Source organism: Brachyhypopomus gauderio, chromosome 12, assembly GCF_052324685.1.
Source record: "Brachyhypopomus gauderio isolate BG-103 chromosome 12, BGAUD_0.2, whole genome shotgun sequence".
Taxonomy (NCBI): domain Eukaryota; kingdom Metazoa; phylum Chordata; class Actinopteri; order Gymnotiformes; family Hypopomidae; genus Brachyhypopomus; species Brachyhypopomus gauderio.
In genome coordinates, this window is record NC_135222.1 from 922,501 (window position 1) to 949,422 (window position 26,922).

Here is a 26,922-nt window from a genome sequence, read left to right on the forward strand (position 1 = left end):
AGTGCCTATTCAATCACCGCACATTCCCCCGCCTGGAACTGCCCAAGTCTGAACAGCTGACACGCCAAAACTTCAGGAAAAAAAGGACAGGCAGACAAACAGGGCTGCCGGAGAGCCGACCCAGGTGCCGTCAGTGGGGAAGGGCGAGCCTTGTTTGCCTGATTAGTTTTTTTTTTTTTGTCCTGCGGTGCAGGTGAAAGTTCATCAGCCTCTGTAATCAATGATGTGCAGCTGTCGTTCCCCAGAGCCCCTTTAGGCACCACGTGGAGCCTTTTTGAAAAATGGCTGCTTTCACGGCAGTCATAACAGCGGCGCTGTCGGCCCGCCCTTAATTACGAAAAGGCATCATCCAGCAGCGGGGTGAGAAGGTGCTACATCTCGCACGCCAGTGCGGTTCTATCAGTCTCGGTGACGTGCCCTGGAGCTGAGCGAGTCATCGCACGGGCTGTTCGCTGCTCCACCAGGAGTAAATCAGCGCACATCTCATGCAAAGATCCGCTCGCAATATATATGCAGTGCTCAGAGAGAACGCAGGAGAAGGAGAAACATACGAAAGATGAGCACCAAGATTCTGAGTTCTGCATCTGCTGTCTGCCCGGTTTTGTGTGTTCGACCCCTTAGATATGTCTCCTAAATAAATGAACACATGAAAGTTTCATGTGAATTTTACAACTTGGCTTCTGCACTCGCCGGCTCAACTATCAGGAGGTAAATCTTTTAAAATGACGAGTCTTTATCTAAATCGACATTCTGTTGAGCTGTCCTCATGGTGTTGGACGCACTATATACTGACCCCCCAACAGACACAGGGGCACATTCAGTGAGACTCAATGAAAGAGTCATCAAGCATGACACACCACAGTACACCACAGTACACCACAGTACACCACAGTACACCACAGGACCTCAATCCCTCCTATGGCCATCAAGCTGTATAACCCCTCCCTCAATGTGGGACAAATGACGAGTTATACTTTATACGACGTATTAATGGTTAATATCACTGCCATTTACTGCATTCTAGAGAACTGAAATTTAAATTGGTGTATATATTGCATGTTTATTTTTATTTTAGAGTATTTAAATTACAGTGTAAATTAGAGTTTTTATATTCATCGCAGTTTTCCCAATGGGATCAATAGAGTATTTCTGATTGTGATTCTGAACTGTCCATATCGGTCCAAACCGTAGTGTATTGATGGTATATGTTTAAGTTTCTGCCATCTTTATGTGTCTACCGTCTAAATCAGACAATCTACACAATGAATAAATCAGCAGGGTGAATCCAGTGAGAGAATAAACAGTATGCAGTTTGTCTTTAAGCCACTACATGTAGCTACCTTCCAGATTTAGCTTCAAGCTTTTTCCTCCAAGCTGCCTACCAGACCCTGAATTCACCATGAAGAGCCAAGCGTATGGAGACTATTGATTTTCCTGCCCAGTTTTCTTTATTTCTAAATCCAGCGCCTTCAGGATTATGAGAAAATAATGCACTCTGCGGCACAAATTTTGGCCACCGTTATGACTTGTTTATGAAGACATCCCTGCGTATACATCGCTGCCGCGTTTGGCTTAGTGAGCCAAAGACAACTGGAAGTCACGGCTTAGTGTCTGACCTCAGGAATATCTTACTAACAGATGCTTGTGGCAACTCCGTTTGTCTCTGTCTTCTTGATTTCATTTCTGAGTAAATACATTTGTATTATCAGTCACATTGGATGTAATCCCGTAAATCTCAGTAGGGCTTACTTAACAAACAGGATTTGTAGGGTTTGTAGGGCTTATGTAACGAGCAGGATTTGAAGGAAACGTTGCTTTGGGGAGTAGTATAGCTTTGTTTGTGATTTGGGCCTTACCAAAGATGAGCATTTCATTTATTTTGTTAGGGAAGCTTGAGAATGTCAAGAATGCAAATGTGCAAATGAGAAGTGTGTGTGAACAACCCTGGAAGTTAAATTGAAGAAAACACTGGGGTTTTATATTTAAGTGCTGTATGAGTAATTTAAATAAATGTTTGGTTTAATTTATGATTTTCTAGGTGAAATACTTTGAATGACTTGATTGATTGACTATGTTTGTGTTTCAGAACAGAATTCTAAGTGGTTTATCTGATAAAATAAGCATTTTAGGTGTTCTCTTGATTACCTACTATGTGATCAGATGCTTTTTTCATGCCACTCATTGGTAATGGTGTGACAGCTTTGCCCTGTATGCTTATAGGTGTATGTTTTTATTCTCATACATTTAAGTTAATTTTATTATCGATGCACCCCAAATATATCTTGTCAAATGTAGCAATTAGAACATCCGAAAAACATAATCAAAAGAGTTTCTAAACTGCGCCTGGACGTTGTTTTGCAATCTTACATCGGCCTGTATCGAAAGACCTTGGCATGCTTACCAGCAGGCCCGTTGACAGTCTTGCTGGGGCCCGGGACAAGAAAGATTCATGTACCCCCCACACCCCCCACCCCCCCCCCCCGCGAGGGTTCGCGCGAAAATGACGTAATCGCAGTGACTCCGCCCGTGCGCGAGGGCCTCTCGAATTTTGTAACTTCGCGCGCGCCGCGCTTCAGCGCAATGAACAAAGTCATGTTTGCAGGGTTCATACACCTTCATAAGGTGGAATTAAAGCACGTGTACGTCACTCTAAAGGTCCATTTCAATATTTTCCAGCACGTTAAACTTAATTAAGTTAAATATTTATACATATACTCGAAATGATTCGAAATAATTCGCTTTTTATCACATTATTTAATGGTTGTTTATTTTCAAAACGCCCAATCTTAACGTCTTCACGAGAACTGTTCAGTCAGACAGCTATTTGTTGTGAAACGAAGTAGTTACAATTTCAAGCATTTTCAAGTACTTTACCCTAAATTCCAGCACTTTTCAAACCTGGAACACAATGCAACTTTAAAATTCGTCAGGTAAATGTTTTTCCTTTCTTTTCTGCGCTGTTGGGCCGATACCTGCCGGTGCTGGATCAAACCATTTTCCAGTGGGAGGCGGGGGTGTATGCACTTAATGGAAAATATGCAGATAGGTAAAAAACATATATATTTGAGGCATTGAGCTTATTATGAGTACATAATTTTATATTAATGAAAGATTTCAAGATTATTTAAAAATTATAGACTTTAAATAAAAAATAAATTGCTGGGCTCTTTGATGGGCCCCCCTGGCCCTAGGGCCCGGGACAACAGACCCGGTTGTCCCCCCCTGTCGACGGGGCTGCTTACCAGGAAGAGCCAGCGCATTTTCTGCGAGGTGTCGGAGTGGTTCGGTGAAGACAGAGAGCAGTCACGCCAGCTAGGAAGGGGTGAAGAGGCCCTGCAGGGGGTGGAGGGCGACTGGAGATGATGAAGGTGGAGACTGAAGGTGATGATGATTCGGTAGCCACAGGCTTCCGAGCATTCCTCTGAGATTCTGCCGAGCTGCGTGCGCTCGGTTGTTTCGTAAGGGGAGCGACGGAACGGAGCTCGTGTGCACCAGTGTGCACGGTCTGTATAGATTTCTTCGCACGGGCACTAAAAGCTTGGCTCAGAGGGCGATGGCGATCACAGCGGAGGTGTGAAAGCAAGCATGAACGTTTACTACTGTACACCTCACCCTCCCGTCTAGGCTGAGAGTCCTACATATGGTCTCGGATCATACAGAGATACACAGTAGCGGTGCGGTTTTCGGTTGTGTTCTCAGCTTATGGAGCTGCAGAGTTTTCAGTCATGCAGTCATGCACCACCTTTGGAGGGTTTGTTTACAGTACCTCCACCTACACAATCCATTTGGTGGTCTTCTGGTTAGATGTCTCTAAAATCTTTATAAACTCTCTATATCATTTAGTGCTTTTTACAGTGTTTTGTTTAATTGGAGGCAGGCTATGACAGAATTTGACATGAATAGCATTTACATTGTTCAAAAAATTACCTTGGTTATCACAGGATTGTAGCATGTATACATGGTACTGAAGCAACTCTCTACGCATTATTTTCAGATCTAATCCGAAATTGTAAATTCATAGCATTTGTGTTGGGCCCAGGTTTATCCCTGGTTTAGCGCCTTGCCTGTCTACTGGTACACAGCGTCTGAGTGCTTGGAGTATCAGATGGAGGCTTGATCTTCCAATATCTAACAGTCAGAAGGGTTGCATTGTCCTTGCTGATGCAACGGGAGACGCTGACCTGGATAACAGTCGGAGTGCTGTGTGATGAAGTATACCCTCCTGCCTGATAGTGTATGTGATGAAGTATACCCTCCTGCCTGATAGTGTATGTGATGAAGTATACCCTCCTGCCTGATAGTGTATGTGGCCCCAGCTTCCCTGTTCATGTGTGACTCCAGTGCTGTCTTGTCTTGGCTGAATAAAGCAGACAGCTCCTCACTGTAAACCCCGCTGTGAGTTTTATTTTAGTAATACGGTATTTTACTTTCCTGTCCCTTTGTGCAAATTGTCCAGAATTGCCTGTGCCATTACCGCAACACTCTGCAAATGTGGTGTTATATTGCTATTGTCCTCTGCCCATGTGGTGATATTTTGTTATAGTTCTCTGCACTCTGCATATATTGCTATAGTACTTTGACTGTGTGTGTGTGTGTGTGTGTATATATATATTGCTAGTACCGGGTTGCACCCCCTTTTGACTTCAAAACTGCCTTAATCCTTCGTGGCAGATTCAACAAGGTACTGGAAACATTCCTCAGAGAGTCTGGTCCATATTGACATGATAGCATCACGCAGTTGCTGCAGATTTGTCGGCTGCACATCCATGATGTGAATCTCCCGTTCCACCACATCCCAAATGTGCTCTATTGGCCTGAGGTCTGGTGACTGTGGAGGCCATTCGAGTACAGTGAACTCATTGTTGTGTTCAAGAAACCAGTCTGAGATGATTCGTGCTTTATGACATGGTGCGTTATCCTGCTGGAAGTAACCATCAGAAGATGGGTACACTGTGGTCATAATGTGGATGGACATTGTCAGCAATAATACTCAGGTAGTCTGTGGCGTTGACACAATGCTCAATTGGTACTAATAGGCCCAAAGTGTGCTAGAAAAATATCCCCCACACCATTGCACCACCACCAGCCTGAACCATTGATACAAAGATGGATGGATCCATGCTTTCATGTTGTTGATGCCAAATTCTGACCTTTCCATCTGAATGTCGCAGCAGAAATCGAGACTCATAAGACCAGGCAACGTTTTTTCAATCTTCTATTGTCCAATTTTGGTGAGCCTGTGTGAATTGTAGCCTCAGTTTCCTGTTCTTAGCTGACAGTAGTGGCACCCGGTGTGGTCTTCTGCTGCTGTAGCCCATCCACCTCAAGGTTTGACGTGTTGTGTGTTCAGAGATGCTCTTCTGCATACATCGGTTGTAACGACTGGTTATTTGAGTTACAGTTGCCATTCTATCAGCTCGAACAATTCTGCTCATTCTCCTCTGACCTCTGGCATCAACAAGGCATTTGCGCCCACAGAACTGCCGCTCACTGGATATTTTCTCGTTTTCTGACCATTCTCTGTAAACCCTAGAGATGGTTGAGCATGAAAGTCCCAGTAGATCAGCAGGTTCTAAAATACACAGACCAGCCTGTCTGGCATAAACATGCCACATTCAAGTCACTTAAAACACCTTTCTTCCCCATTCTAATGCATGGTTTGAAGTACAGCAGATTGTCTTGGCCATGTCTACATGCATAAATGCATTGAGTTGCTGCCATGTGATTGGCTGATATATATATATATATATATATATATATATATATATATATATATATATATATATATATATATATATATATATATATATATATATACCACTCCCACCCCCCACCCCCCTTCCTTTCCTAACTGCAATAAATACAAAATAAAAAAAAACTGAGACGACAGTACAGCTTTAGAAACACAATAAACAATAAAATCTGTACTAGATAACTTCTTAAGCAAAACAAGGTTCCAAACAAGGTCCGTGTTCCTCGGAGCGGAATATGTAAACAACACGCACAAGGGCATCAAAGGACTGAATCAAGACTAGCTAGCAGTGGTACGCTAACGACAGCTAGCGTCGCCACAGCGGGCGGAAATTATCATAGTTAAGCCCGCCCACTAAGAGGGAAGATATGATTGGTTAATTTTACTGTCATTTGAAACTGGTATTGCTGAATTATAACTGCCAGGCCCTCTGTATACGAACAGCGGGCATCACAGGCCTCATAGGGGGAGACACAGGCTCACAGGCTTCCACTTAACCCCTCACCTTCCAACACAGATTGAATAGACACGGTTAAATAATTTATTTGCTTATATTTTTGTAATTGTTTAGATTGTCAAACTGTAAGTAGTTTAAAAAATTGGATAAATTGTAAATTGTATTATATATATTTGTTTCAAGAATATTTTAGGCCCTCTGAGAGGGCGTAGAGGGCCCTGACTGTTCCCCACTGATATATACACACACACACACAGAGAAAGAGAGAGAGAGAGAGAGAGAGAGAGAGAGAGAGAGAGAAAGGGAGAGACACAGAAACTTGATTAAAAAGATAGAGTGTTCTTGGTCCTTTCTGACTGGTATGGCCACTGATACAGCTTGATTCTGCCATCAGTGACTATTTCAGTGTGGATATGAAGTGTTTGCTTCATTACTGTGCTGAACAATCCAATCACATCTCTGCAAACCTGTCGTACACTCTGAGGACCCCAAAGTTTGGTCAAAATCTGGTATTCGATGTAGTCCTCAGCAACATTACCAGAGCCTTTGGAAATTAACCACACAGCACCATAAATTCACCAGTATAGTTTAAAATTCAACCTCTGGTAGTTATTTCCCAAAAGCTCAATTTATGTGTCATCTGAATAGAACCCAGTTTCAATCAAAATATCACTTTCAGGCTGTTACATTTGTAGGCGGATGAAGTCATTCTTATTGCACACCTCCAAATTGTTGTTGGGGACCCCAGGAAATTGTCCTGAAATTGACCAACCCCTTGGAGCCTGTGTTAACATCTTCCAGATCTTTGCACTTTTAGAACATTGAGTCCTCCTCCAGGTGTATCACGCAGGTGTATCACAGCCATGGTTGTTTGAATTTTTTTAATTATTTCCCCAATGGAGAAAGATATTTTTAGGTATCAAGAATTTTAATGCTGTGCTTGATTTATGAAGGTTCTCTGATGTATTTGTCTCTGATTCATGTTGATGAGTGTTTCAGGATATTTGCCATACATTATACTTACTTGGGCGAGATATTGTAAATAAAAAAGAAGCGATTACGCCAGTCTCAGGGAAAAAGGAGGATTTAACCAACTGAAAGCCTGTGACATAATCCAAATGCAGGATACAATAACTAGCAGTCAACTGGTACAAAGTCACAACCTACTGTATACAGACAGACCCTCAGGTGTCGTGTTGCATAATAAGCCCCGCCCATCTGAGGGATGACACACAATGCAACAACAACAGGACAACATGACATTACAGATGAAGTAAAGAACGACATCTAGTTGTCTAAACATTTGTGTGCTTTAAAACTGTAAAGTGTTAATGTATAATGCTAATTATTTAATTATTAACTAATTTTCATTAAAGAGTTCTAGGGGCATCTAAAGGGTATTTATTTTTAATTTTTTATATAAATTTAACCATACTATAATTTGTATAGTTCTTTCCAGTGTAAAAACAAATGTTTTTCAGTCTTTTAAGTCAGTCTCTTCCAAGGGTTAACATTTTTTGGAAAGTTGTTTACTGGAGCATAAATATGTGTTATGCGAAGGTACTCTAAATCCAGTTGTTGTGCAGGTGAAAATACCTTATGGTATTCCAAGCTCAAGAAGATCAGACCAGACCAGATAAGTCGAGTGACAAACTGCCATTCACAACTCTCTCCAGACATTAGCTCACTTAAGTCGCCGTCCCTTCTGGTAATTATCGGCCAGAGGGCAAAGCACTCAGAGCACAGGGCAAAGATGTCTTCCCCTGGTGAGACACGAAACAGAGGGATGGTGGGGAGGAGAGGAGGATGGAGGAGAGAGGGGGGGGGGAGGCACATAGACAGGGGGGCCCTGTCACCACACTCAGAGCCTGCCGTATGGAGCATCGCCCATTACCCAGAATGTCAGAGGCTTTCCAGATGCTAACAATAGCAGAGCAGGAAGGCCAGATGAAAGGCAGGTTGCGAGTGCTGCCTCCCGCACGGCCGAGCTGCCACACGAGATCCTGCTGTGCAGATACGAGTCGGCGTGGCGCTCAGCCCTCTCTTGGAGCAGCAACACGTCCACATTTCCCACTTCCATGGCCCTATTAATAATGCCACTCTACGATAGGGTTACGAGTGTGGAACGTGGAATTATGGGAATTATGTAAATCTTGAGGCATGGGTGACTCAACAAGCTTTAATCTTATCTGTTTAATGCTGATAGAATATTTCAAGAACAGCATGTTTTTTCCTTTGGTGTCTGCTCAGAAGATTATTTTCAAAAATGTATTTCAGATGCTTTCATGGGGAATTTAGCTGTGATTTAAATGCATTAGCTACTCCTGTGTTCATCTGCCTTTGAATTGTCTGTACAACACCATGGTTGTTTCCTCACATATTCTGGTTTAGTGGCCCTCTAAAATGTTGGTTTTGTTAAGGTTGACTTTTCTTAGGTCTGTTTGTGAAGTCTTTACAGGCAGGGTGATGAGACTAGCGAACAGGAAAGGCGTCATTTTGTGTTGTTTTTCTTCCCGTCCACATTTGGTGGAGAGCTTATGTCATTAATTGCTCAAGCACAAAGAAAACTCATTCTAAAGAGCAAATATAAAAAGCATACTTATTCTTTGTGAAGTACATTTTTGTCACGTCGTTGTGCAGTCAGTCAATGATTTTCAACTACTTTTGGCCCTTTTTATATTATCCATAATTATCATCTGTTTGTTATGATGGCATCTTTGATGTTCTCTGACATGCAGGTCTATAAATAAAGTAGCACAAAATAACGATGATATCAGGCTGAACAACACAGAGCAAATAGTAAACAGTCTAGAACTAATGTCTCATATAGTCACTGGCATCACTTCCTTTGGGTTTGGGACTAGCACCTTACATTAAGTTATACAAAATTAGACCTTCCAAGATCCAAGAGAACAGTAATTGTTCAAGAATCCGGTTTGTGTGACTTGCATGTTTTTGGCTACACGAGCCCCAGCTATGATGGCAGGTATAACAGAGGTTGGCCAGTCTGCATGGTGATGTGGTTACCCAGTGACTTTGGCCTGCTTCTCCTCCTCCATACCTCCACCTCAGCCACCTCCATCCTTCCCCAGGAAAGGGGCTATATAAATTGAAACATTCATTCATTCATTCATTCATGTGAGACAGGTATCATTGTTGGGCTCATGTGAGACAGGTGTCATTGTTGGGCTCATGTGAGACAGGTATCATTGATTGGCTCATGTGAGACAGGTATCACTGTTTGGCTCATGTGAGACAGGTATCATTGTTTGGCTCATGTGAGACAGGCATCACTGTTTGGCTCATGTGAGACAGGTATCATTGTTGGTCTCTTGTGAGACAGGTATCATTGTTGGGCTCATGTGAGACAGGTGTCATTGTTGGGCTCATGTGAGACAGGTATCATTGTTGGGCTCATGTGAGACAGGCATCACTGTTTGGTTCATGTGAGACAGGTATCATTGTTGGGCTCATGTGAGACAGGTGTCATTGTTGGGCTCATGTGAGACAGGTGTCATTGTTGGGCTCATGTGAGACAGGTATCATTGTTTGGCTCATGTGAGACAGGCATCACTGTTTGGCTCATGTGAGACAGGTATCACTGTTTGGCTCATGTGAGACAGGTATCATTGTTTGGCTCATGTGAGACAGGTATCACTGTTTGGCTCATGTAAGACAGGTATCATTGTTTGGCTCATGTGAGACAGGTATCACTGTTTGGCTCATGTAAGACATGTATCATTGTTTGGCTCATGTGAGACAGGTATCATTGTTTGGCTCATGTGAGACAGGCATCACTGTTTGGCTCATGTGAGACAGGTATCATTGTTTGGCTCATGTGAGACAGGTATCACTGTTTGGCTCATGTGAGACAGGCATCACTGTTTGGCTCATGTAAGACAGGTATCATTGTTTGGCTCATGTGAGACAGGTATCACTGTTTGGCTCATGTGAGACAGGCATCAATGTTTGGCTCATGTAAGACAGGTATCATTGTTTGGCTCATGTGAGACAGGTATCATTGTTTGGCTCATGTGAGACAGGCATCATTGTTTGGCTCATGTGAGACAGGTATCATTGTTTGGCTCATCTGAGACAGGTGTCATTGTTTGGCTCATGTGAGACAGGTGTCATTGTTTGGCTCATGTGAGACAGGTATCATTGTTGGGCTCATCTGAGACAAGTATCATTGTTTGAAGGCCTTACGGTCATTGAAAGGATGGCGTCCATTTTATACTTGTTAAAGAGGAGCTTGATATGTTTTTTGTGTGTATCTATGTGTAATAGCATTGCCAATATGTGGCCTAAAGCAAATTCATCTGCAGCACATTCTCAGGATCTCCTGCATAGCCTCATAAATGAATCAAGTCTGTATGGTGCGAGATGCCTTACGTTTACTGACTGCCTGTGCATCATCCGTGTTTCTGGGTTTTTCATTACTCATTCGCACGATCGTTAGCTTTGCAATGCAGGGCCTTTGTCCACTCTGAGAACAATGTAGTGTATTATCATTAGTGCATTCAGCTTAGTGCATTATAACAAGCAGACCGTCTTCCTCCAGGTCGGGGCAGCTGTCACAGCACAGGGTGGCGGAGTTCAGCGGAAGTTTCATCCACGGCTGGGAAAAATTATATTCACATCTCTAAATCTCCACGCCGGAATCTTGGCAACAGCAAGGCCATTTGTTAGGTAGATGCAGAGCGTGGAGCCCAACGCAGTGCGGCTAAAAAAAAAAGTGTGTGTGTGTGAGGTGTGTGTGTGAGAGTTACAGCTGGGGAACATACACTGTGGTCTTCCTTAATAGTGATGTGTCAGTCTCAGTAAGGATATCAGATGGGGAGAGGCAGAGACAGAATGGGGGGAGGGCTTATTTTAAGAGCACTGTGTAATTAATCATATGCCAGAGCCATGAAGTAGCGGGAAAAACAACCTGCCATTGCTGTTTCTCCCTCTTTCTCCTACTTTCTCATTGTTTTCATATTGTTGACATCCTTTCCCTTCTGTATGTCTCTCCCTGTTTTAATCTCCAGGCTCCTACATCCCATGCACGCGCTCTTTTTCTCTTCGTCTGCATCCACCTGAGACGCTGTCCTCTGTTCTGCGAGTGCGAATTAAGCTGTATGACACGCAGAGCCGGCCCGTGTGTTCGTTCATCGCCGCCGTATTAATTCTTGCGCGCGTCTCCCGCACCGTCCACAGCGGTTAGCGTGTTAGGCGATCTCATTCGTGAGCAATGAGTCGTGACTAATTGTTTGAGAATGGAATCGTAATCTTATTGGTCGGCAGACCACTCTAGACCGGGCCCCGTTGTGAAGAGCACTCCAGCCTCTTAGAGCCTGGTCCGTTCTTGAAGGGACGGCAAGGACAAAACACGCAGCACTCACGCAGGCAACAAAGACGCTACTTCATTATGCCAATGATGGACGTCCTTGACCCCTGCTGCCGAGGCCAAGCAGTACGTTGGTGGCAGAGGACGCTCGAGGGAGCGGGGGGGGTCCATGACCAGGGCCGGCCAAAACTTAGTCAACAGAGAATACTCATAATAGCTAAAGCCAGCCGGGAGACCCAGAGAGGTCACTTACTGTAAGGTCTCCAGCCGCACAAGAGCAGATTTCACTGGAAACTCTTTAAATTCAGAACGGATCGTTGTAAACGAATGACATTCTTTTCAAACATTCAGCGTTTCATTTCACATAAAAAGTGCTTTGTATACAGTCATTGACAGTTTGTCAAAGGTGATTTTAGTTTGAATGTCAATGTCAATCTTCAATCACTATTCAATTTCTATAATTACTATTTCAGTTCCAGCCTGACCCTGATTATATGTTGTAATGAAAAAACAGTGTGGCATTAAAGCTTAGAAAATTCCCAAGTAATGCTCTTATACATTAACCAGTAAATGAATCCCAGCAGGGCCTCTATCAATGGCCCATTACAGTCTCATTAGAAAGTTCATTATGTAAATACTTCATGGGTAGTACTGAGTTTTTTGGGTTGTCATACCTTCACTGATGTAGCAGGGAGCAGTACAGCGCATACGGGTACGGGACTTTAATTTTGATAGCGGCATCCTAAGTGTAGATCTTTTTATGCCTCTTTTATAGATGAATGGTATAGTCGGGACTTTTACTTTGATGGCAGCTGTCTGATAGCATGGCTTCTGGGTGCATGTAGTCTCGTGTGATAACCGCAGAGTAGCGTTCGGACTCGTGGCGGCAAACACAAGCTTCGTTCGAGGAAGCAGTGTCCATTTTAAGCTTTAAAACAATGGTGCATTCGAGGTTTTACTCATATTTTAATGGAGGAGTATTGCAAGGACGTGGCAGTTGTTGGCCAACTAGCCAGCTGGGACACTTTTTTCGGTGGACACAATATCTTAATCTCAGTTATTAACTATGTGGTTAAAATCACATGCATTTACCTTCACTTTTATGCTTTGTATAGAGCATGCGGGGATATGCCTGAAAATGCTCTGAATCCAGGTTGAGTCCTACCCTCCACCAGTTGCTTTTAATTGGTATGTAATAGACCGACTTCCATGCTGTAGTTGGTGAGTTGTGAACACACTAGGATGGCTAAGTGGTCTTATTTGTATTTCAGGGTTGAACAGCACAGCCAGTGGTAATAGCCACAGTTTTTCACCTTTCCTTTTTTCTTTTCTTTTGATCATTTCTTTAGCCTCTGCCTCAACCTAAGTCATGTATTTAGGAAGCTTCAGACCAAGGGTTCCTCAGTCCGTGCTCTGCCTTCATTGTTTATTTGGTGCCATTAATAAAGACTAATAAATGTAATAGTAGGGCTGGGCTTATATGAGACGGTTCCTGGCCTTTTAGATTGGATTCCATTCCCCACCATTATTTATTTGATTTTTCACTGTTTGTGGTGTCTTTTCTGTTCATCTGGATCATTTTGAGGGTAATTGCTTGACCTTATATGTATTTGTTTTTTAATTTATTTTGCTGTGCCTTTTTGGGGGGTGTGCATGCCCACATTGGTTAGGTGATGAAATTGTCCAGTATCTACCAGGCCAGTTTTTTTTTTCTTCATATAAACATCGTATAAATATAATCTAAACGTATTGATATTTTAAATCCGAGTTATTTCTGACCCAGATCTTAACTGAACGAAGCTATTTAATTATTTGATATAATTTCATTGGTTGCAACCAGATATATTGCCCAGTGATCCCAGTAGGTATTGTTTTAATATTCGGGTAATGTAAAGCTTTGTTCTTAAACCCCTACATAATTTCATGGCTATTACCTGATTACAGCAGTGCTATACAGTCCTTGTCTACTGGGTCATTTTATTGGATGCTTCATAACTGCCCTGCGTGCTTTACTGAGTAGTGTATGTTGGTTACTATGGGGGTGATCATACAACGCAACAGGGGCGGTGACAAAGTTGGCTTTTGTAATACCCTTTGATGGACTGATACAGAACCAACACAGGACAAGTTAACTGCAGTCACCAGTCTCCATGGGGGACAGTACTAGGACACATGATGTCTCCTGTTGACATCAGACTCTTACTGTCCCGTTCACTCAGTGATCGAGCATCGCCCATACCAACAGATGCAGGTGGAAGGATGCATGTTGCACGTTTGGTGCTTCGTGCGGGACAAGTCTGGACCTGCTGGTGAAGAAGTCTGGACCTGCTGGTGAAGAGCAACTGTGTGGTTTGTCATGAGGTCGTGTGTTTCATGCACCAGTCCCTGTTGTCATAGCTGCTTCAGTTGTCTTTCATTTGGTTTATGTTGTACCTGTTACAAATCGTAAAACTGACTATGAAAGAAATGACTATAGAACACATTCGGTAGGAAACGGAACAGGTCGTTGTTGAGAGAACCGGAGCAGAGCGAGGGAGGTTCTGGCCGTCCACTGTTTGCAGGCCCACGCGGAGTGTTATCGTCAACCTTACATGCCCCCAGTGCTGCACTGCAGGCCGTGCGCCATGACGGGCGCACCGTCAGATTGTGGTCTAGGCTGGAACTGGGTAATAAAACAGCACTTAATCAATTTCCCACAGCAAAACGTGAGACGGCGCCCGCCCTCTCGCCAAGCGCCTGTCCTTGTAAAGTTTCCCCAAAAAGTGAATGTAATTACGATGTAATCTGGTAAAACTCTCGTTCATCACTACATCTCGCATGTGTTTTTTTTTTTGCGAGGCTACCGTTCGTGAGAATAGAGCGTGTATTACCCGTGAACGCTGCGATGATGTACTGTAAAAATAGATGGCGGTGTGCAGCACCGCGAGGCGACGAGCGGGTAATTTATGAGCGGCGGGTGTGTCGGGAGTGGGCTGGATCGCATTGTCCTTCACTACGCAGCATCCGTCATGATGAGCAGGCCGCTGGCAGGAAGCCCACGCCAATCTATCACATTACTCAAAGGCCTGAGCCTGATGTCCCGCTATCTTCCATACTTCCAGCAGAGAAGGAGCGAGAGAGAGAGAGACAGACGGACACAGACAGGGAGAGAGAGAGTAGATTTAGACCTAAGTCAGTTGTACTTGGAGTGGTTGCACTAGTTACACGCTCAACATCATGAGCACCCCCACCCTCCGAGAAAAAGAGGGGGAAAATTCTACCATTACACACTTTGTGAGGTCCATACCAGATTAGTGCAGTTATTATAGTGGCCGGCTCCTCAAAATAACACTTTCGGTTTGAGGTTTATAGTTTTAAATCCGCACTTCCTGCCAACACAACTCTAATGCTGTCTTTCTCTCTCTACAGCTGAGGAGGCCCCTTGCCAGATGAATCCATGTCTGCACGGGGGCAGCTGTCTGAGGGAGGGAGGGGGCTACAGCTGCCTCTGTCCCCTGGGCTACTCTGGAGAGAGCTGTGAGATCGGTGAGCCAGCCATGAGGGCACAGGGCAAAGGGCAGAGTTCAAGAGGTCAAGGGCTCTTGAAGGAGTGTTAAGAGTGAAAGAGAATTGATTGCTAGGCTAGAGAGTGTGACCTGGCTGCTCTTGACTGCCATAATGATTAAGTTTATGGTAATAAAGCTGGTGGCTGTGGTGTTCACACAGATAACAACACAGGCAGTGTTATCAAGAGGGGATAATGTAGCATGTGACTTTATTTCTGTTTTCCCCTCTTTTGACTCGGACTTGTAATTTACTGGTTGAAGATATCTGTAGTAGATTAAACTGCAAGGCCAGTGTGTGCTAAGGAGAGTCAGCTCCTCTAGACCCGGGGACCATATTAGAAAGTATTAAAGATATTTGTATGATAATACCCGAAAATGTTATATTAAACATCCACTACTTCAATTAAAAAAAACAGAATAAAATATGATAAAACACTGGCTTATCAGTGCTAGCTCGAAATAGTCAGGTTTGGTTGTAATATTGTGGTGACCCTGTTTGATTGACAGCCGGCTGTCATGGACCCCCAGGCTGTAACTCTATTCAATCAGAGCTGAGTGGAACGGCACAAAGAGGGCAAATCTAGTTCTGTGGGTTCAAAAAAACCTGCAATAATTTCACTGAAATGTAGCTTAGCACTGACTTATTTAAATGTAATAGTTCATTTTAGTATAGCCTAATCTAAAAGCTGTTTTATTGGGTTTAAAATGCTGTTTATTGTGTGTGACCAGTGTGTGTGGAAAGATATCAGTTTTCAGACTACTGAGAATGAAGCTTACCCCAACATAAGGAACCTCAATTTTACATTGGATGGGGAGAAAGTAAATGGGTCATTAACTGGACTTTGGATCTACTTTGCATCATGTATACTGTATGATGTGTATCCTGAAGAGGATTAACCAAGAAAAAAAATTATACGCGTGTGTGTGTGTGTGTGTGTATAGAAATAGTATGCAAAGTATGCAAAGCTAAGCCCTAACGCTTCTCATGAACCACATCAGTTAACAATGTAAAATTCATACAAATTAGATGTTTGCCAGTTTAACATAGCAGACTTATGGTTGACGCATAAAAAATCCTGGACGATATTTCCCAACATATGTATCATATAACATATATATCCCAGTCCAATACATCCATTTACACAACACAATATATATAGCACAAGAGAAAGATGATGTCTTAATAAGGTGTCGCTACTGTGTTGTATTCTGGGTCAAAGGGCACCAAGACTTCATTGTCATAGACCTCATTATTGGTCTTGCCACACACCAGCCACACAATCAATACTTATGTTGACAGACATAGGTCGAAGAAATCATCAGTCTGTCGGCCTAGCATGTGTGCCAATAAACGCAGACATCTGTATCCGGACTGTTTTGCTTGCAAACCACATTGTACAAATTCAAATGCATTTTTGGGGCATGATCGGTATTTATGGATTCAAATTACATTCAGTTCACATAAACATATATATGACCGGAGAGCAGTTTCAGCTTTTCGGCTTAAATCCGTTTTTTAGGGAGGATTTGGATTTATTATTATTCTGATATAACTGGTAGGTATCAAACATTCCTTTAGGAGATTTTGTAATTAGCTTTCCTCAGTTATTGGTGCAACTTTTGTGAAATGATTTAGTGCATGTGTAGTATTAATTACTGTTAATAGCTATAGGGGTAATTGCATATTATTGCAAACTCTTGACCAGATTTGAAATGACTTAATACATGCTCATTCCACATATGAAGGAGCAATGCCTGAATTATAATGAACAGAAGGTTGATTTTGATGCAGCGCCCTAATCTTTCTTTCTCTTTCTTTCTTTCTTTCTTTCTTTCTTTCTTTCTTTCTGTATGTCTTATAATTTGGAATTTGGTGTTTTTTCTCAAACACCAATCATTTGAGAATAAGGGCTTGGGATCCCTGCATAACATAGACATTGAGTCTTGGCAGGTGAAACATTTATGAATCAGGTTGAGAATGTCTACAGGGCCCCTTCCCCCAAACCCCCTGGATGTCAGTCACTGAGACTAGACTTAGAGTCACATGGGGTTCAGCTTCAGGAAAACAGAAGAAACTACTGCAGTGTGATGATGTTAAAAGATGAGCTTTAAATGTGGTGCTGCTCCTTTCTCTAGTTGGTCTACATTTGTTACTTCACAGAGGAGGAGGTGCATTATCCTGCAGTCACTATTTATTGAGCTGGGGTCATCAGATCGTCATTGCTTGAGAGGAATGCGAATTACGTTACCTCAGGCCCATGGCGGGAAACGAATGTGCAGGCCTACCAGTGCTCTTATACAGCCGAGCACACACTGTACATCAGTTTTACACAGCCTTCAGGGGAAATAGGATGGGTCCATCCATGGCCATTTTCCAATAGTGTGGACTGAGTCGGAGACAAAATCAGGCAGGTTATTGGGGAGTTTTGTTCATTTGGTTAACTGTAGGAGCCAAAGGCGAAAAAATGCACCATTCGGAAGATGCAATGAAGTACTTGAGAAATCGCTTTCTTATTGCCTTTCACCCTGACACCCTTCATCCTCCTCCTCCTCCTCCTCCATTCAGACCTCACACTTTGGGAATCACAACTTCCTTCTGTTCACAGCTCTCTGCTGCAGCATAATCACAACTACACATCCTGAACTTGTGCACTGGATCTCACTCAGACTCCTCTTTAACCTTGTGCCTCTCGAGTAGTAACTTCATAATTGTCCTCCTGTGAATTGTGCATTGCCGCAGATATTTCGGTGCAGTGTTGGAGGAATCTCCCCGTGAGATCACCTTTAGCTCTCATGGTGAGAGAGAAACACCTTCGGCTCCTCCTGCCTCTCACCGAGAAACAAACAAATGCAAAGCGAGTGGAATATTTCTCGCCTTTCTGAGCTCTCCCCTGGCCTCCGCCCAGGACGCAACTCTGTTTCTCTAACCCGGGCTTTCTCTGTTTTCCTTTTCTGCACTCTGTTCCATCTCTGATTGTTGCTCTCTCAACCCCTCTCAGTGTCTGCTCATTCTCATACGGATGAGAGGCTGTATGGAAATCGCCGTGCAGTGCAGAGATGGGGTGAAAACAGCCCTGTAAAACTCCTTTTTTCAAAAAAAAAAAAAAAAACAGCTTTTTTCCTCTGGGAAAATTCATTACGCCGCCTTCGCCAGATTGGCGTAGACTTTCTCCACCTTTAACCCCCATACACCCCCCCCCCACCCCCCAGCTATGCCAATTCCACATGCAAGCAAGCTCACAATACATAGTGTGGAGACACTAGAGTGCATGGAGGAAACCGGACCTGTGTCGGGCTTCACGTGGACACGGGCTCAAGATGAAGAGCTGAAAATGAATCCCACAGCACTGTGACGTGTGCACTGCCTGACTTCTTTGCATTGACACCAGTCCCCCTAATTGAGTTTGAAAGATTCATGAAGGCGACCCTATTAATAACTCTGTGGCCCAACCCCTGGGGTTCCAGAGCTCTGGAGCGGGCAGTTTCTCTCCGCGGGGACTATGTGGTGGAGAAGCCTCTGACCACTGCATAATGAGCTCTGTAGACAGATGCTGCAGTGTGTCAGGTGATTGATAGCTATACAGACTGCATGGTTCTTTATGTGTGGCTACTCTTTAAGGGCCTCAGATGGCACCTGACCTGTTTCCTCCTCCTGTGCGTCCTCCCTGTCATGTCTGGGGATGCCGTGAGCAAATTGGCCATGATCATTGCTAGTTTGTGAATTTGCACCCAAAGTGATGGAGCCATATGCATCAAAACAGCTTCAGCTCTACGAAGGGTCCACTTGCCATTCGGGTGCTGCGGTTCTGTCTAGATCATGACTCCGGGTTCCCAGGCAATCCTACATAATTTAAATGAGATCCAGGGAGCAGGACCTTTTTTTTTTTTTTTTACTTTTACCATAAGATGAAAAGACGTCAGAAAGTCCACCTCTGCTGTGCCCTGCTGTCATTTAAATGTGAAATCCTGCAAAGCGGTATGCATGAGTAAACACGGCCGCTCAGACTGTGGTTTGCATAATGTATGCGGGATATTTTATCACATCTCCAAAAAAAGTGAACACCAAGTGCCCGGTGGTCAGCGCCGATCCAATCAGGCGTCATCTGGTAGTCATTACCCTGACAGCAGGGTGCCATCGGCCATCCTGACTCCGGCTTCTCGCGCTCGCAGTGACACAGACGGCTTGATCAGCAACCCTACCTGACACCAGAGGGCGTCTGACAGAGTGAGCAGAAAGATCAATGAGTGTTTATAGGCACTGCTGTCCAAAAAAAACCCTCATCCCGAAAATCCGGAAAAAAAACCCCCAGCTGTACAAGACTTGCACATTTTAAAGGAGAAAGTTGGAAATTTTCCCAGCATCCAAAGCGTGGCGGGACAGGAACAGGGGAATAAAGTGTGTGGGATGTATGACCTGGATGAGGAATACCAGATCTTTGAGTGTGGGAGGGTGAGAAGGATCAGAAAGAAACATAAAGCCATGACGTATACCGTACGCTTGTAGACGGACCTGCTTTGCCATGAAGTCAGCGGCTGCCTTAACCGCTGCTTATCACCGTGGCAGCCGGCTGTGTTGTCCTGGAGACGAGAGGCGGAGCAAGGTAATGAAGGCCTCTCTTATTGCCACAGAAAGGAGGCGTGTTGTTGCCGTGGTGGCGTGTGTAGGTTCTGAGAACTGCACTTTGATGCCCTTCTAATGAATAACAAACACTCTCTCTCTCTCATGGTGAGAGTACACGTCTGAGAAGGATGCAGACAGACAGGGTCATGCCGACACACTAAAGGTAAACAATGCCCTTAACCTGTGTTATAAAGGTCCAAAAACGCATCACGCAGGACTGTGAAATGGGACCTGTCCCGGTTTACCTGACCCCCTACACTTAATCCCCCCCCCCATCTTTGCTGCTATCCTAATTGATTTTGACAGAGGAAGTGAGAAATGCTTTGACTTTCATTTTCACAAGTATGCCATTAATAATATGCGATACAGAGGAGCTTCCCCGAGAGATCTGCTCTACATTACCTGCCCAGTAGCATTTCAGCACTGTCTGATAACTCATTTTAAGCACCCCTCAAAATGATCCCAGACAGTGATTAGCTTTCTAATGGCTGAGGTGTGATGGGTTCGGGTGGGGGGGGGGGGGTCTTTTTCCTCAATAATCAGCAGAAATATTGCACACCTGCTCCTCCCCTGTCTGATATCACCTGCTAGCTCCTGTCTCCCAGCCATGGAGGCCTCCTGTGGGGAGGAGGTTCCCTGCTGCCCCCCGTCTAACTCCTGGTGCTCCTAGCCAGTGGGGGTTATGCATCTGCAGACGTGATTACAAATTATGTGGAAGATTATGCTTTATCGAATTTAAATGAATGAACGGTCTGAATAGATGAATACATTATAATAAAAAAGCATAAACTATGTTTTCTAGCAGTGTTGTAGCCATTTGCAGTTGACAGCAGTGAAAATTAGTTTTTGTGTGTGTGTGTGCATTTTTTTCTGAGTGCTATGCTATTTGTGTTCAGTTTGTTCCTGAAATTACTTCAGATCCTCTCCCGCTGAGTGACTGTCTTTACTTTACTTCCTTCCTCTCTCTCTCTCTCTCTCTCTTTCCCTCTATCCTCTCTGTCTTTCTCTCTTCCTGTCACTGTCTCTTTCTCTGTCTCTTTCTCACTCTGCCCTTCCTCCACAAAGCCATTCTCTTGGCCCACCAACACACACACACACACACACACACACACACACACACACACACACACACACGTCGAGAGCAACAGAGCTTGACCTCCCCACACCACATGGAGGACTGTGGGCCTGGTAAATCCGAGCAGTAACAGTATGAAGTGTTGTGACACACCTGCTCATTAGCTTCTGCACGGCTCCCTGGGCTGTTGCGCTAGACCTGTCAACATCAGGCTGGGTGTGTGAAGCTTCATCTAACCTTCAGCGTGTGAACGATCCAGAGAACCCCTGCGAGCACTCCTGCTCACGCCCCCCCCCCAGCGCCGGAGCTGACGAGCCGGACTCTTAAAGCAGTTTCATCTCGCAACATTTCAGACACATGGACATTTCTTTTTTCTCTCTGAGTCCATGTGAGAATTAGGGGGAAGAGGACTATGTGGGGGTAGAGAGTCATTTTTGAGGTGGGGTAGGGGGCCTGAACATTTAAAAGCTGAAAGAGAATTTCTACAAATTTGGTGTATCGTTGGTATCGTTTCCATAGGCTTTTTTGGTTGTTCCAGAATCTGTCACTTTCTTCCAGTTCTTTAAATTGGAGGCATGCCACAGTGGTATTGGCGCAGGTGGAGTTTGGGTCGTTTTCGCCTTATTTCTCGTCCCAGTCAGTGGGCGTCTACCTCTCGCTGAACAGATCTGAGTCATCGCAGTCTCTTTTTCACCCTCAGTTCAACTCTTCACCGGTTTGGTGAGACTGCCCCCTTTCTAGCATTCCCCAGGCTCCACTAAACCGATCAAAACAATGTTTGATCCAAGAAAGTGGTGGTATTTACTGACAGGGGTTCCTTCCTCAGCGCGCCGTGTTATGACAGTCTGAGCTTTCGCGATGCCACCGGAAGGTAAAGACGAGGCCGGCGACAGCGAGCCGGGGCAGGGTGCTCCGCGGAAAATCCCCTGGCTGTTTACGTTTCAACCGTTCGTTCTCAGCAGTGCCGTAGAAGCGTATTTATTGCCTCTGGTTCGCCCAGGAACACGGAGAGCTGGGATTCATTTGCCGAGATTTGTTTTGAGCAAGACAAAGCATGAGGGGGAATGAGAACGTCTCTCGCGCAATTGTTTATCCCTTCACCTCCCTCCCCACAGCTCCCTTCCCACGACAGCCCCACTCCCGGCTACAATCCATAAAACACTTTGCATTGAAACAGCTGTCCTCAGCCCGCCGACGCAATTACGCCGGCGACGGTGAGCAGCGTCGGCCCCGGGCTCGTCACTGCCGAAAGACCACAATGTATCCTTCAAACGTCGAATAGTAAGGAAAAGCAATCTGGCAGAACTTACTGAATTTAAGGACACTGTCAGGACGCCATCGATACTGACGAGGGCAATCTCGACCCTGAGAGGAAGCGTCGGTATTGTTGTGGCACTCTGACTCTTGGTGGACGTGGACACTTTCAGAGGGATTAAGCCAGACCAGTTGCCACCTGCTCCAGGACAAGCTGACTCACCTGCTTCCTGCCAGAAGACCTTCGGCCAGAACGTCTGCTAGCATGCTACAGCACCCAGCCATCTTTCCTTAATTGCTGTTTGTGTATTTATATTTCTTTTTTTGTCATTGTGGATTATTGACTAAGCGTTATGACTAAGATTCTGTGGAAGAGAAGATTTGAGATTTTGCTAAATGACTCATTATGAATGCTCTGTGTCTAGGTTTTCTGTATTACAAGTATTCTGATGGTTTCAGGAGTAAACACTGCAAGTTTTGAAGTCAAATAATACGTTTTAAAAGCAAATATAAATGTTCATATGAAAAGCAGAATCCTTTTAGGGTTTTTTTGGAGCCGGGGCGCATTAAATCAGCTCTAGGTTCTAAGGACGCTGTTGTCCTTTTCTTAAGAGTCGGGGGCTTTTTGACAGCCGTGGGGAGACGGAAGAGCCCCAGACAGCAGCTGTGCCATGTGCACACTCTGTCTGCTGCTGGCACCAACGTTTACATTTTTAATCATTAACGTTTGAACCTGGCAGCGGTGGGTGATGGACTATCATCCTAGGGAACTTTTTGCGCTTTTTCCCTGGAAGTCCTTGGCCGCGGTATTGATCAATTTTTTTTCCCCTCTTATTTTACGTCGTTATTAGATTTCGCCGAGTGGTCTCCGGGACCAGTAGAGCCCGCGCGGATCCATAGCCGTGAAATTGTTGATTGCATTTGAGGTCTCATTTATTAGAGATGAGGGGGCTGTTTACATTTTATTTGGCCCCTCGTTTTCAAATGCCTTGGCAGCCAGAGAAATTGAAAGCATAAATCTGAGCAGTGTGAAATGACCCCCTACTCCCTCCTCGGGCCCCCAGGTCTGCACAAGGAACCAAAGTGCGTAGCCCTGCATGAAATGTCAACGGCAGGCCGATGCCCTCAGAGACATGCTTGAGTGGCCAATACAGTGTGGGTATAGAGCAGGGGCCTTGTGCAAGGTGTGCAGATGCTTTCTGCCCAGGCACTGGCCCTGTTCACCTGCTGACGTATGGACCTCTTCACAGCTGCTCTTGTCCATACGGTTTTCCTGGTTTGTGATGTTACATAAGAACATTTACAAAGTGACAGGCGGAAAAATAGGGCAACTGTCAATACTGAGGCAAACATTAAGACCCATACTGATGTTAATGCTGGTACATTAAATAGTAAATAGTACATTAAAGATTAATAGTCAATAAACAGTGCAAATGTGTCACGTTAAGTCAAAGTTAAATAAATGAGAGCGGTTTAGAGTGTCTTTAAAGTAAAACTACAGGTAGGGGTAGCGGTTAATGGTGAGCTCAGGAGAAACACATGTCAAGAAACGATTCCTTTTTGCTGATGCTTCTAATCTTGAAGCTCAGTTGGCAGCAGCGTGAACACATCCTTGCTGAGGTGCATGAGACTCCCGATGAACCCGTTCACCCTCGGAGCATGGCCTAAAAATGTCACCGACACGCTTGGACGAAACAGCCCCCTCTCTGGGTGGGTCACAACCCTGCGTGTTAAGGACCACTTCCTGTGCTCTGTTGAAGCTGTGAGCTTCAGACTAGTAAACTCTGCTAAATCTGCTTAAAAATCCACTGATGTGTCTTTTTCTCGCTGGACAGACCGGGTGAAACAGGTGCGCTTGTGCTTGAAGGTAGTCGAAGGTAGAGTGTCCAGTCTGCTGAAAACGATCTATTCTCTTATACCCGAAGGTTTAAACTGTTTGTTTGGTTTCATCAATGGGGTCGAGGGTCGAGGCTGTGAGCCATGCACCAAACAGTGAACCATTGCACCCTGGGAGCTTTTGATTGGATATTGGCTTGCACAGCAGCTGCGACGTTGGTAAACGTGGTTGCGTTTGTAGCCACCCAAGCAAAAGAGGCAGTGGAGGAGGAGGAGGGACTGAGGAAGCCCGACCCCGCTGCACGTCCCGACGCCGAACATCCTCCCGTTGTATTCATCAGGAAGCCCAGCATCCTGACACAGAGTTCGATGACGAGCCTTAAGTGTGCAGTTTTGATCGTAATATCATGTCTCTCTGATTTAACCGCAGTTGTTTTGTGTATCTGACAAGCACAGTTCTCTGCTTGTAATAGGCAGACAGATCAGGTAACGCAGCAGATAGCGGTGATTTGCAGGCTGGCCGTGTAATTCTTTTCTCCGTGATCCGTGGACACCCCGTGTAGGCACGCTAACCCTGACCCTGCATGAAATCATTTGGCCCGTCGACTCTGTGATGTCGTGTGCTGCTGTACAGGGTGGTCTGCTTTCATCTCAGCACGTTTCTCCACACCGTAAAAAAAAAAACTCATTAGTCCAGCCATAGGAGTTTCATACTCAAGGCAAAGAGGAGATACGATCCAGCCTCCACGGCTCTCTCCTGCCCCCACCCTCCAGCCCTGAGCTGCCTTCAGATGGTGTGTACACCAGCTGTGCCCTAATTGATTTTGCCCTGCGGCATGAGATCAGCAAGAAAAGTGTGGTTACAGCCAAGCAGACCTTTGAACCTCTGTGTGTGTGTGTGTGTGTGTGTGTGTGTGTGTGTGTGTGTGTGTGTGTGTGTGTGTGTGTGTGTGTGTGTGTGTTTGTGCACGCACGCACAGGAGTGTGGATATGTCTATCTGTGCTTGCGTGTGTATGTGTGTATCTTCACTTGTAGACATGTATTCATGTGTGTATGTGTGTTGACCTATGCGACCTCTTTGTGTGAGGATGTGTGTGTATGTGTGTGTGTGTGTGTGTGTATATATATATATAGCAGAAACAAAGGCAGTGAGAGAATAAAGCATGCCTCAGGCTTTTAAAAATATATATATTTCATATGTAGCATATGTTTTATTACCAAATTCCAATAAGTGCCATCAGTCTCTGTTGTGCTGCTTCTCAAACCAGCCCGTTCATGTGTTTAATGATCCTAATTAATTTTGCCAGCCCCGTTGCTTAGGTATCACACAATAGTAGATACACGGATTTAGGAAGTAAATGAAAGAGGCAGTCTTAAGCACTCTAAAGTAGCAGCAGCTTCATGGAGCAGATATACGAGTCGGTCCTCGTCCGTTCCTGCTTGTCGTATTACAGGTATGCGATTCGGCACTGGTCCAGAACCGGCCCGAGTAGAGCGGCGATCAGACCGCAAAGTGCCACCTCAACGTTTGTTTCTGAGAGTAATTATAGAAGAAACAAAACATCGGGCCTTGGTAGAGCAATACATAACGCAAAGTGTTCTGGGAAATCACAGCTGAGCCTCTTTTTATTGAGAATGACCAAGAATGTGTAATGCATTACTTTGCTGTGTGTGGTTGCCTGACGTCTTGCCATGCCTACAGATTATGGTCCAAGGTCATTCCTCTTCTAGTTTACACCAGTTACCCTCGATTATTTCATATATATGCTTTACGGCTTCTAGAATTTTCTTCCTCTGTAGCTCAGCTATGTATAACATTTAGCAGTGACCAAATCTGTTTATTAATAAATAATAAAATATTCATGGAGTGCCCTGAGATGTTTACTAAAAAGAGAGACATTGTGGTAGAGTTGTACAACCAGACTGTGGTCTGAGAATAGTAATCTGAGAATTATGACCCTTGTGATTTCTTGACCTGCTGCATTTATCAAGACTGAAAGCTTCTCTTTTCTCGGTGTGTCAGACGTGGACGACTGCCAGTCCAATCCGTGTCAGAATGGTGGGACCTGCATTGATGAAGTTGACTCCTTTGTCTGCCTGTGTCTACCCAGCTACGGTGGATCCACGTGTGAGAAAGGTAACGGTCCAACAGTCTCTCTTCCACACACGCATGCACACAAAGGTCATGTTTGCAAACAAGGTCGTACTCATCTGATACAGCACGTATATATAGAATATATACTTCCTAGGGTGCTATTTTTTTTTCTAGTAAATGGTTTCTGTGGCTTATAGCTTGTTGGTAACGTCCAGTGTTACACATCAATTATTAATCATCCTGCTGCTTTTAGGTACATTCCTGCAAATGTCAAACTGGGCCAAAAAGTTGGACCTGCCCTGATTTAGTTAGAAAACATCTGTTGTGCACTTTTTACAAGTGTTCTGCATGGGACATTTGCTCTGAGTGCAGACTGGATTGTTGTAGCCTTTTAACTTAAACGTGTGAAAGACCACAACAGATGTCAACCGACTCTCGATGAATATTCGATTAGTAGCTGCACTATAACAAATACGTTACCACATGTTCCATCTATATGTGCAAGCCGTTGAGATATTCTGGGAGATTAGTCCATTGTTGGGGATGTCCTCCTATGACCCTACAGGCAAGCACAGAGGTCCCAGCCAATTTACTGATCAGTGCCCTTTTGAGAGAGGGCAAGAGAGAGAAATGGAATAGATAAAGGGATAGAGAAAGACAGAGAGAAACAGATTAAGAGCAAGAGCAAAAGTACAAAAGGCACAGTGATGTGATGGCTTGGCTGTAATGAAGCATACCTTCATCTGATTACCTGCTCCTGGTGAGACACATGCACACACACACACACACACACACACACACACACACACACACACACACAGAATATATGCAGAGGAGGAAGTACTCCTCCCGCATCCTACACACACACTTTGTTCCTGTAAAGTGTAGTAGAATGGTGCCATCTTCATCTTACACCATCTCCCCTCCACCATCTCCCCTCCATCGCCGTGACAAGGC

The 26,922-nt window shown here is 44.5% G+C and overlaps 1 protein-coding gene across 2 annotated transcripts in view; it reads left to right on the forward strand.

Moving 5' to 3' along the window:
- Positions 1-26,922, forward strand: part of ncanb (neurocan b) — a 92,517-nt gene that overhangs the window by 49,563 nt on the left and 16,032 nt on the right. Inside the window, exons 9-10 of one of the 2 annotated variants that reach the window (XM_077024215.1) lie at positions 14,947-15,063; positions 25,894-26,007. In XM_077024215.1, coding sequence (XP_076880330.1) covers positions 14,947-15,063; positions 25,894-26,007 — 231 coding nt within the window. The remainder of the gene's footprint in view (positions 1-14,946; positions 15,064-25,893; positions 26,008-26,922) is intronic. The other variant, XM_077024216.1, reaches the window with a different exon arrangement.